This window comes from Mastomys coucha, unplaced genomic scaffold, assembly GCF_008632895.1.
Source record: "Mastomys coucha isolate ucsf_1 unplaced genomic scaffold, UCSF_Mcou_1 pScaffold6, whole genome shotgun sequence".
Taxonomy (NCBI): Eukaryota; Metazoa; Chordata; class Mammalia; order Rodentia; family Muridae; genus Mastomys; species Mastomys coucha.
In genome coordinates, this window is record NW_022196912.1 from 124,003,077 (window position 1) to 124,015,201 (window position 12,125).

General features: G+C 57.2%; 1 protein-coding gene across 1 annotated transcript; it reads left to right on the forward strand.

Annotated features, from left to right (window-relative positions):
• Positions 1-8,551: 8,551 nt before the first annotated feature.
• Positions 8,552-11,029, forward strand: Dio3 (iodothyronine deiodinase 3). The gene has a single exon (XM_031357150.1). The coding sequence runs from the start codon at positions 9,175-9,177 to the stop codon at positions 9,682-9,684; it is 510 nt and encodes a 169-aa protein (XP_031213010.1). The 5' UTR covers positions 8,552-9,174; the 3' UTR covers positions 9,685-11,029.
• The last annotated feature ends 1,096 nt before the right edge of the window (positions 11,030-12,125 follow it).

Sequence of the window (12,125 nt, forward strand, 5' to 3'; positions counted from 1 at the left end):
ACCCTCATACTCCCTCAAGCCCTCATACTCCCATTACCCCCCGAAGCTCTGCCCCACCCCTTTATACTTGGAACCAGAAGGAGGTTTTGTCCTCTACTTCCCACCCATCCCTTAGGCAGCCCTGAGCATCGCTTTGTGGGTAGAGCCAATCCCAGGCCCCTCCATGGGATGTTCTCAGGCCTTCCAAGCCCCACCCATGAACCCATCACTGGGCAGGGACCACGGCAGGCCTAGAGCCCCCAAGAAACAGTTATATTGGGCCCAGAGTCAAAACCCCAGAACTGTGACGTCATCAGCATCTGTAGGCCTGAAATGCCCAGCAAAGGCACCCTGCCTGCTCACTGAGCCACCACGGTACCCCTAAAAAGACCTTCAAGCCTTCAAGACCAGCAGCAAGCAGGTCTCCGGCACAATGGGCCAGTCACTGATACACAGAGAGGTCCCCCAGGACAGGGCATGCTGGCCTTCAGTATCCCAGACTTCACCTGCCTGGTCATGGTGCTACAGAGCATAGACTGGCTTCCTCCACCTTGCCGCTGGTATAGGACTGCACTCTGAGCTCTTCCACCCTGGTGTTCTCCTGGAAGCAAACCTTGCTGCCTTCCCAGCCATTGTCCAGGCCTCCTGCCTCCTTCCAGATCTCTGGGAGAAAGTTTTCAAGAATTCTGGGATCCTGGATCTTATCTCCAGGGCAACAGGATCCCTGGAGGATCTGAGGTGACACACAACCGAAGAAGGTCTGGTTTGAGAGAAAGGAGTTGGTCTCCAGAGAGCAGATCTGCCCAGGAGCAAACAGTGCTAAGCACATCATTGTGGCTCAGGACCCAAAGGAAGACCTCATGGCCAGCATGCCTGTGCCCATCTCCAAGAGCCTGGCCTCTCCACCACCCCCACGTGACTGGGTACCTACCCTTACCTCTCCACTCTCAACTAAACCATTTGCAACTGTAGCAGCTATGAAATCCAACTTAGATTTCACTAGGCTTCTCTTTCACCCAGATCTTTGAAGACTGTGGCTTTTACTCATCAACCAACAGCAGCAGCAGCATCCATAGGGGACAAAGCAGAGTGAGGCTTTTACCAGGCTTTGTGAGGGTGAGCCTGCAGCCATCTCTGTTTAAAAACCCTATCTTCTCCCTATCTCCTAGTCCATGCTCTGGGAGCCTCACTGGGCCAACTACATCCAAGATATACTGGTCTCCTAACACTTTGACTCCAAGGAAGAGCTGAGCCTAGCATGAGAGGGACTTGTCTAGACCTTCAGATCAGCTGAAGCACTGTGGGTACCAAATGGGTGGACTAAGAGTAGATGGGCAAAGAAACATATTGATGGGTGAATAGATAAATTGATGGGTTAAATAAATGGATGACAGATGGACTCCTGGATAAATAGATGGACAGACTGATGGATGAGTAAATGGATGGATGAGTGGATAGATGATGAATGAACAGATAGATGGATGGATAATATATAGGCAGACGGATGGATGGGTGGGTGGATGGATGGATGATGATGAAGGATAGATGGAGAGACAGATGAGTGGGTGAGGAGATAGATAATGGACAGATGGATGGAAAGGCTGGCAGGCAGATGGGTACTTGTGGATGGGCAGTACCACTTCTTAATAGGATTGGGGACATGTGCTCTCCTGGAAGACTCAGCATTTTGTGGGTATAAGGAAGGTACAGAGATGCACACAGTAGGCACTTAAAGCTCTAGAGCATTCTTGATCCTTCTTGTCCATGCCACACAGTAGGCGATGCTGCCCACACTTATATCCTGAAACATAACTTGGAATGAGTTTCTACTGTCCTGAAGAACTGTATTTCTAGCACACTGAACCACTTTATTGAAACAGACTGTTATCCTACATGAAGCTTTCATACCTAGGAACAGCCCCCAGGCAGGAAGGGAGGGCAAGAAGACCCTACCTCCATCCCAACCCTCTGCCTGGGGAATTACCCAGAGGCCAGCTCAAATCTACAGGTCACAAGAGTCCCACTACCCCCAACCCCACAGCCCCTGCACCTCACAACCCCTACTCAACCAGGGGAGCCTGAATACACTTCCAGAGGGAGAAAGGCAACCATCAGAGGCAGAGACCAGGCCTGCCCCCTTCAATGCCCCCATCTCCCTCTTTCCCTGAGCAGCAGCATCTTTGGAGGATCTTGGGTCAAGATCCCACCATGCCTGGGAGGTCATGGAGCCTATGGGCACAGACCATGGCCACAGAATAGAGAGGAGCCAAGCTGGGAGCCACCATTCCTCCCAAAAACAAGGGTCACATTGTCTCTGTGCTGGGGGACTCCAGCGAGGAAAAAAATGCATTCTTCCTGTCTCTTTAGCTGCCCCCTCCCTACCTTGCAGAGTCTCTCTATCCTGTGGGTGCCATAAAGCAGGATATGCAGAGGACCTGGATACCTGAGGCTCCATGAAGGCTCCCTGAAAACAATGCTCCTGCTCCTGCTCCTGCTCCTGCTCCTGCTCCTGCTCCTGCTCCTGCTCCTGCTCCTGCTCCTGCTCCTGCTCCTGCTCCTGCTTCTCCTCCTGCTCCTCCTCCTCTTGCTCCTCCTTCTCCTGCTCCTCCTGCTCCTGCTCCTGCTCCTCCTGCTCCTCCTCCTCCTGCTCTTGCTCCTGCTCCTCCTGCTCCTGCTCTTCCTCCTCCTGCTCCTCCTCCTATTCCTCTTCCTCCTCCTGCTCCTGCTCCTGCTCTTCCTCCTCCTGCTCCTCCTCCTATTCCTCTTCCTCCTCCTGCTCCTACTCCTGCTCTTCCTCCTCCTGCTCCTCCTCCTATTCCTCTTCCTCCTCCTGCTCCTGCTCTTCCTCCTCCTGCTTTGTAGTTAACAAAGAAAGGACTGGCCATAATCAGAAGCTACAAGATCAAGCCTAGTTCTGGCCCTAATTCTGCACACCTCCCAGCACCTACATGCCTTGCTCCACCTCTGTAGAACTCTATACTCCACGACCACACCCATCATAACTTCTCGATGAAGATGTGTGCAGATATGACTCCTGCAGGCCATGCCCCAGCCACCATATCCCAAACTCCTATAGACACCCAGAAGGACTATTGCCTCAATAGACAGCAGATACAGGATCTGAGCCTAGGTCAGGGAGATTCATACAGCCAGTCTCCTTCATATTAAAAGGCCTGGCCTTATGGGATGGCCCCTAACAAGTGTCACCTTGTATAAGAAGGCCCAGCCCTTATGGGATAACCCCTGACAGTTGGCATTTGCATCCTGACCCAGGCCAAGAGTCCTGGAAATGCCAATCACCAAGAAACCGAACTTCAAGCTCTACACCTGCCTATGATAGTGGCTTTGAACTTATCACCCCTTGAAGGGGCTATCACAGGCCCTGTGCTATACACTTTGGCTGGCTTCTCCACCAAAGCACAAACACTAAGGACTCCACATCTCCTGACATTTCTATTGCAAGTTGTCCATAGTCATTGGCCCCGGTACACATCCAGAAATCTTTGGTAAACCTGAGACAAAGAGCCAGAGTATGTGACCCCTTTCCAAGAAAGACCACCAAGATAGGAGATCCTCCAGGCTTCAAATCACAGCCACAAAGAGGATGAGGCTGCTCCCTCACCCCGCCCGCCCGTGGCACCAACACGGGGAAACTCACTGGGTAGCCTTGCACTCTCTGTGAGTACATGATGCTCCTACCCAGGGCTCCACCATGCTGGGGACACCTGAAGACCACATCTACCACTCCACCTGCAAACTGCATACAAATGCACGAGGTGGGATGGAGGGAGGGAAAGAGGGAGGAAGGAAGGGAGGGAAGGAGGGAGAGATTGAGAGAAAGAGAGAGAGGGAGAGAGAGAGAGAGAGAGAGAGAGAGAGAGAGAGAGAGAACACCAAACAAGAACCAAGAACCAGTCTGGCTGGGGTGCTCTCAGAAGGATGCCTCTCCCTACAGATGTCAATTATGCCATGAGCAATGGAAAATGAAGAGCCTTCTCCCATGGTCCATAAACTCATACAAGATGAAGAGCCTCAGTTCCTGGACCAGACTTCTGATCAGCATGGCCTGCAGGAATGCATGGGCACAGCTGGACAACCTGGTTTATCTACTGCTCCTCTGGTGTCATAACCAGAATGACATTGAGGGACGATCTACAACCCCTCTGTCCAGAGAAGTGCATGCTGCGGCTGTGCTTTGTCCCTGAATGGGAGGTGTCTTTACTTTGGCTTTTACACTCTCATCTCACTTCTGATGCCATCTGGGAAAGAAGCTGAACTCCATGTGAACAATAACCGATATGGACACACACCCTCAGCGGCATGCGCACATGCACACCCATGCTCCATATTTGTTCCATGCCATGGTGGTTCAATGTATTAATATATTAGACCTGCCAGAAGGAAAGGAAACTGGGATTCAACATCTGTTGGCTGGTGAACCCACCACTCTTTCCAGAGAGCCTTGGGGGTAGAAATACAAGAAGGTGGCCCCCTAGGTAGGCTAGGATCTGTCTTGTATGAGTAGTCTTGCATCCCAAGGCCAGGCAGAACCCAGGTACCCACAGGCAGCTGCTGGCAAGGGGTATTACTCCTTGTCCTGTTCCCCAGGGCTAGCAGAGTACCAGAGACCACATCGGGTGCTTGCTCACGTCTGGACCAAGTGAGAGCTTCGGTTAGGCTGGAAGGTGGGACAGGGCCTTAAGCTATGACAGAGAAGGCCAGCTCAGACAATACTGGAGGCAAATGGCCAGAAAACCAGTCCAGGTAGGATTTTACAGGACCCCAAAGTCATAGACAAGAGCAGTGCAAGTTCTTCCAAGGTGTCTAGAACCTTCTACATCTGTGGAACACCATCTGAGGAAGGCATTGGCAAAGATGCTAAGACCCCAAATCTCCAAGATCAGCCCAAGACCATCACTGAGCTTCCAGCCACCCTGTCTCCTCAGAGCATTTCTGTGCCCACCTTAGTTGGCCTGAGTCAGAGGTGAAGAGACATGTCCCAGAGACCACTCTCAAAACTAGTGGAAAGGGCTTAGCAACTCCGTCAGAGGGAGCCATGCCCAGAAAGGTGCTCAGCCTAGAAAAGGAAACTTCATCCCTAGAAAAGGGATAAAGTGGGCAGGTGAAGGGCATGTTCATTAGATGCCACACCCAAAGGGGGGTGTTCCAGGGAGCCAGTCCTAGATGACCTCACTCAGGCCTGCTGCCACCAACATGTCCTACCTTGCTTGCTTACCGCTGTTGTGTGCAGAGGGCAGAACGACACATCCAGAAATTCTCCCCAAACCCAGTTTTCAGTAAGTCCACACTGCACACGTTTCTCATTGCACAAGGCTTTATTGGGCCCCTCCCAGCAGTCTTTCCAAGGGATCCCAGATGGGCCAACCTGGAAGGGACAGGTCTGCCAGGCAAGCACAGAAATGTATCTGCTTAACAGCTGCTGGCCACTGAGGAAGAACGGGCCAGGAAGAGGGCATGTACTCCTTCGAGAAGAGTCCAGGCAGAAAGTTGGCTCCCCTATATGAGGAAGGGTGGGCCAGGTCAGACTAGAGCTTTGGGAGAAAAGGAAGATTATGGGGGCCCCAAAGGAAAGAGAGAGGCAACAGGAACACCGTGGGTGGAAGTTCAGAGGAGGAGAGCCCCTGGAGTGTTCAGAGGCCAGTGTAGGGTAAACAGACCAAGAACGACAGGAGTGATGATGGTCAAGGAAGACTGAGCACATGTAACCAGGTCACGATGAGATGGGGTCAGACCCAGGGCACAGGACTGTCATTCTCTGATGCTCTTCTCTAAATCTAGGGGCCGAGCCATCTTTTCTGAGTGCTTAGGAAATACCCCTGCTGGGAGACATAGAAGCCACTGGCAGGACCGACCAACCTCCATGGGTGTCTCCTGACAACCTTGGGAAGGGGAGGTAGAGGCTATGCCTGCCACACACCCACACCAACCCCACGTGGAGGCTAGGAGATGAAGGGGTTAATGTCAGGCCCTCTAAACATCCTTTCATAGTGGCAGACCACTATTACCCAGATCTTGGGAGTGGAAGGCTGGCCAAAGGCCAGTCCTCCCCAGTCATGCCAGAGCCTTGCCCCTCCTCCTCCACCAAGTAGTTCCAAGATACCAAATGGACCCAGTCCAGTGCACCCCTCCTCTCTCTGCCCTGTCTGCCCTCTGCTGGAGCTGGGAGAGGGCAGGCAGGAGGGCCCAGAGCATACCCTCCCACCTGGGCCCTTGAAACAGGAGAAGCTCCCCAACTTGGGTCCCTTCCCAAATCTGTCAGGTCCACTGAGGATTTCAGAAGGGTCTTGGCCTTGGGCCAGTATTCATGTCCTAGACCATTGGAACAAGACAAGATAGTCTAAGTGACTGGTAGAAAGGCTTCAGCTAGTTAGGGGTGCTGCCCCTTCTGAAGGGCATAGGAAAAGAGGAGTGGGGAGGAAAGAGAGAGGAGGAGGAGCCACAGAAAGGTGGGGAGCACTGGTGTAGTTGTCAAGCCAGGTATGTGTCCCCAAAGCCAGAATCACAGGCACCCTTATCTGCAGCTTGAGTCTTTCCTCACCTGTACAGGAGGCCAGGCAAGTCAGAAGGCCTGGGTGCTTTCCAAGGCTCCAGGATCCTGAGGTGTGGGGTGGAGCCTATTTCCCACACAACACCCCCAGCTGTCCAGGAATACCGAAAGGCAGCTTTCCCAGGTGTCCCGCATCAGGAAGGGAAGATGTTCAGGGGTGACTGGTCCCATAGAGCAGGACCAAAAGAGCTGCACTTCCATCTATCCCAGACTATGATTGCCACATGGCATATGCACCCAGACACATATGTGCCTACCCCACATGGCCTTTTCAGAGACTGAGTGTGGGAAGGGGAGGACCTGCCTCACATCCCTGTCCCAGGTCCTTACAGGAAGGAGCAGGACACAAGCCCTAGACTGCTATCTCCCAGAGAGAGACAAGGGGATCTTGGGCTGAAGAAAACCAGTTCTTGCCCTACCCAAGACAGTCCCAGAAGTCCCAGTCTGCCTCTCAGGCTCTCCAGTCAGACTATCTTCTCACCCTAGTCTGAAAGAGAAGGAGGGAGTGATCTGCAAGCTCAGGGGAGCCCTGCTTGGGGATAGAACCATGAGTGGAACCCCTAGTCAGGCACGGTCAGGGAGATTTCTCCCAGTCCACCTGAAACACCTTCCAAAGGGTGCTAGGAACAGTATAGGAGTTTGGTGGCTTCCCTCAGGTGGGAAGTGCTGGGGTGTACACCCTTGCCCCAGAGCAGAAAATCCTGACCTAGGGGAAGAAGAGCCACTTTCACAGGCTGTTCGGACACAGCACACTCCAGCTGCTCCAGTTGCTCTGGCCACAGGTCCCTCGAGGGACTCCGCGGGCAGAGCGTCCTGCCAGGACAGCAGAAACCCGGTGGAGAGGGCGGGCGCCTACCTGCGCGCCCTCTGGGCTACTTGCGGTCGACTTCTCCGGACAAGTTCCACCGCTAATGGAAAGCAGTCTGACTGCGCCCACCCTCCTGGGGCGCCAGCGCGGTCTTGGGTTGAGAAAGTTAGGTAGCTGGTCTCTCCCGAGAGGCCGGCGCACAGGACGCAAGTGGCTGGAGCTGCAGTATCTGGCTGGGGTCTCGTCACCCCCAGAAAAGCCCCTGTGATTGCTGGGGCGTTCTAGGCAGCGCGATTCTCAGGCGCTGCCTTCGGGGTTGAGGCCTTGACCTGAAGGGTCACTGTGGGATGTAAAGGAAACGGAACTTGCTCAGGGTCTCGGGGACCCCAGGTCAAGGTACCTCCCCGCCCCGCCGCCCCTGATCCCAAGTCTCCGGCAGTGCGCCGCGCGCAGAGACACATTAGGAGGTCTTCGCCTCGGTGGAGCCGACCAGGGCCCCACGCTCTTGGGGAGTTGCCCCGCACCCCTAAAAAAGCCTCAGCACACGTTCCCTGTTGAAAGTACGCACTTTCCGCGTCCGGGCGCCTCCGCGGAGAGTCGGGCCGCCGCGCTCCGGGTTCGCGAAGGTGGCTCCGTTCGGGCGCTCCAGTCTCGACGTTCCCGGGGCAGAGAGCAACGTCCGGGGACGAACGGGACGGGTGCGCCCGGCGGCCGGGGCTGCGCCGGGCGAGGCGAGCGGCGAGAGGGGAGCGCTCCCGCGTTCAGGCAACAGCTACCCCTAGTGGGAGAGCCGCCCGGGGCCGGCGCCGCCCCGCGCCCGCTGCCCCGCGCCCCGCGCCCGCAGCGCCCCGCGCCCAGGACGTCCCGGAGCCGGCCGAGGGCGAGGCCGGGCGTCGCTTGCCACCACTCTCCGGGTCTCCCGCGCTGGGCGCCAGCCCACCCGCGGGCCCTGCCCTCTGCGCCTCCGGGCTGGAGCCGAGGGGCCGCTGACCCGGGAACCGCGGCGCCCGGCGGGAGCGAGATGGGACGGGGCGGGCGCGGCGCGGACCGGGGCGGCGCGCGGCAAGCTCGGGCAGCGGCGGGGGGCGCGGAGCGCGGTGTGCGTGGCGGGGCGGTGCGGGGGGCGGCCGTGTGCGAGGCGCGAGTGTGAGCGCGCGCGGGAGGCGGGCGGACGGGCTGCGGCAGTCGAGCGGCGCCCGCGGGCGAGCGGGGAAGGCGGCGGGAACCCAAAGTTGCCTCGTCGTGGGCCCGCGTCCCCGGCGGGGCTGCAGCCGGGGGCCGGCCGAGCGGCGGCCACAGACCTGGACTCCCGCGGTACCTGGGCAGCGACCCCGCACGAGCGGCGGCAGCGTGGGCGGCGTTGGCGGCGGCGGCGCGCGGGAAGCGAACCGGAGCTCCGGCGCGGCGCTGCGGCCGCCCGGGAACTCAGCTCAGGTGCGCGGCGAGGAGGGCGCGGGCTGGGACCCGCCCGCTGGGACCTAGGAGGTGCGAGGCGCTTGCGCGGGCTACAGCATTGCCACCACGGACTGCCTGGCCCCGAGATCGGGCTCCTAGTCCCTGGACACAGCGGCTTCGGGGTCCCCCGCCCCTGAGAGCTGGCTGCGGGACTCGAGCCCGCCTCTGCCAGCCCCGGGACGCACCGCTCCACCCTCGACCAGCCTGCGCCCGCCCTCGACCCAAGATTTCTGGGGTATTGGCCGCGCCTCTGGGTGATCCCTCAGGGCTCAAGTTGCAAGGGGGCGGGCCCCGGTCGGAGGTGGAGTCTCCCGCCAATTCAAGCTTTGGCTATAAATTGAGCTCCCGGAGCACCGAGGACCAGATGCCTCGCCAGGCCGCCTCGAGGTTGGTGGTCGGAGAAGGTGAAGGGCCCCCGGGGGCATCGGGGCCCGCGGCCACCATGCTCCGCTCTCTGCTGCTTCACTCGCTGAGGCTCTGCGCCCAGACCGCCTCGTGCCTCGTGCTGTTCCCGCGCTTCCTAGGCACGGCCTTCATGCTCTGGCTTTTAGATTTCTTGTGTATCCGCAAGCATTTCCTGCGCCGTCGCCATCCCGACCACCCCGAGCCCGAAGTAGAGCTCAACAGTGAAGGCGAGGAGATGCCCCCTGACGATCCGCCCATCTGCGTATCGGACGACAACCGTCTGTGCACCCTGGCTTCTCTCAAGGCTGTGTGGCATGGCCAGAAGTTGGATTTCTTCAAGCAGGCCCATGAAGGTGGCCCAGCGCCTAACTCGGAGGTCGTCCGGCCTGATGGCTTCCAGAGCCAGCGCATCCTCGACTACGCACAAGGGACCCGCCCGTTGGTGCTCAATTTTGGCAGCTGTACCTGACCACCGTTTATGGCGCGGATGAGCGCCTTCCAGCGCCTGGTCACCAAGTACCAGCGCGACGTTGACTTCCTTATCATCTACATCGAGGAAGCCCACCCATCCGACGGCTGGGTCACCACAGATTCACCCTACATCATTCCCCAGCACCGCAGCCTGGAGGACCGGGTCAGCGCAGCAAGAGTACTTCAACAAGGCGCACCTGGCTGTGCTCTGGTCCTGGACACTATGGCCAACTCCAGCAGTTCCGCATATGGTGCCTATTTTGAGCGCCTCTACGTCATCCAGAGCGGCACCATCATGTACCAGGGAGGCCGCGGCCCCGACGGTTACCAGGTGTCTGAGTTGCGCACTTGGTTGGAGCGCTATGATGAACAGTTGCATGGTACTAGGCCACGTCGATTCTAAATAACCAAGGGACAAGTGACTGAAGTGGTGGGCCGGGTCTTCCGGGCCTTCGAAGCCCACGAGCAAATGCTCCAAAGGAAGTCAAAGGTTGTCAGGGATCCCCATGGCACAGATGAGCGCGCCACAGAACTCAGGCTGAGTCTGGCTAACTTGAGACTCTGCTAGAGTGACTCCCTTTTGTACCTTTTTTGGCTTGCTGTCAGGAGCATTGCTGTGGCTCGAACTGGCAGCTTTGTCCCTGCTGGAGTTTACCTGCTGGACTTTCTGACACCTGCTCCCCCAGCGCTGCTTCAGCAAAGCGCGAAGGTCCCCAGCATCTCACAGCTCGGACTTGTTGGCCACGCCCGCGCGCCCTGAGCGCAGCTGGGTTCCAGCAGCGCCTCAGGCTCTAGCTAGTTGCCTGGCACCCACCTGTCGAGCGCAGGGAGTCCTGCTGCTTTTGTGTTTATTTCTTATCCCTGGGTTGGGGGAGGGGCTCGAGATAGGGAAAGGGTGGGCAGGGTAATTTCCCCGCCTAGCTTTGGGTGAGCTGGAGCCCCGGCTGCTGATGACGAACCGCCTCTAACTGGGCTTGACCACGGGTCGGCTCTGAATTGCAGAGGGGCTCGAAACAGCGCCTAAAGTAAGAGGGGGAGAGTGCTCTGGGTTCCACGGGGAACCGTCGAAAACGGGGTGGAAGAGGGACATGGTGAGGGATGGACTTCGGGACCAAAGGAAGTGACTTGGCGAGGTTCACAGGTCCCCAAGAGGGATGCTAGAACTCCTTGGAGAAGGGATTAGTTGGAAGACAAGGAGAAGGGGAAGAACTTGGGAGTCCTAGGCAGAAAGAGCGGGGTTGTGGGGCGGGGTGAAGACCAGTCAGTGAATGTTGTGTTGGAAACATTCCTTGTGTATAAACTTTTAAGCTACAATAATAAAGACTTGAAGGGAGTTGCTCTGATTGCCTTTGGTCCGTTTATTTTCTCGTGTCTTTGAAAAACCAAAAAGAATTAAACACAAATTTCTCCCTTGCATCCCCATAGTGGCTCTAGGGGAAAGTGGGGCGGGGGAGTGGGGGGGAAGAGCCCAGGCCCTGCAGAGGGCGGGGGACGAGGGGAGGGGGAGCAGGAGCTGGATGAAGGAGGAAGGAAGAAGATACACTTACACATGCACACCTGGGCAGAGAACTTCAGGCCAGAACAAGAGTTTCTTCATGCAAGAAACTCATGAGGAAATTGATGATGCAAGGGGTCCTCATTTGCTATGGTGCATGGTTGCACACACACACACACACACACACACACACACACACACACAGAGGGGAGGGGGAGAGAGGGAGAGACAGAGACAAACAGAGACAAACAGACTGACAGGGTCGTTCAGAGACCGCAAGACAACAACAGCGCCCCGTCTAACTTCTCCCAGCTTTGGGTGGTGTGAGGAGAAGGATGCTGTGTAGTGCAAGACTCCGGACCTCCAAGCTCACCCCCCTGAGTTGCCATTGCGCCACTGGCCCAGCCCTGGGTGGCAGTGCTGCACCTGCCCAATTGTCTCCTACCATTCCTCCAGGTTGCTGGGAGGTACGACCAGAGAGGCGCATAGGGCCAGTGTCTCCATCACTCAGGCACAACTCCCACAGCTGGGTGGGAGATGTTCGGGGTGTGCCCGTGCCCGGGACACCCATCCTCCGGCTTACCACGCCTCAGCCAAAGCTCACTGCCGCCCACCCCTCACCCTGCTAAGGGGTGGAAAGCAGAGGAGAGGAGGAATATGAGAAAGATGGGGGTGGAGGAAGGTGGAGAGGAGGCGGAGAGAGAGGTCGCGGGCGGCTGGCACCCATCCCTGTGCAGCCGTGGCCAGGCGCTCTCCACCTAAGCTTGTCCTAGATCTTTCCCTATACAGTTCTGGGAGTGAGTTGAAGGAAGCTCCCAGAACACAAGAGATCAGCGCGCCTTGCACCTCGCTTTGCTGGTGACATTTTAGCAGAAAAAGTGAGATGAACAGAGAAAGGGGGCCTACGGCCAGAGGTGAGGCCCGGAATGAAAGAACAGTGAACC

What these genes read in the sequence shown, in the direction of transcription:
- Dio3 (XM_031357150.1), top strand. Translation starts at nt 9,175, where the DNA reads ATGCCTCGCCAGGCCGCCTCGAGGTTGGTGGTCGGAGAAGGTGAAGGG.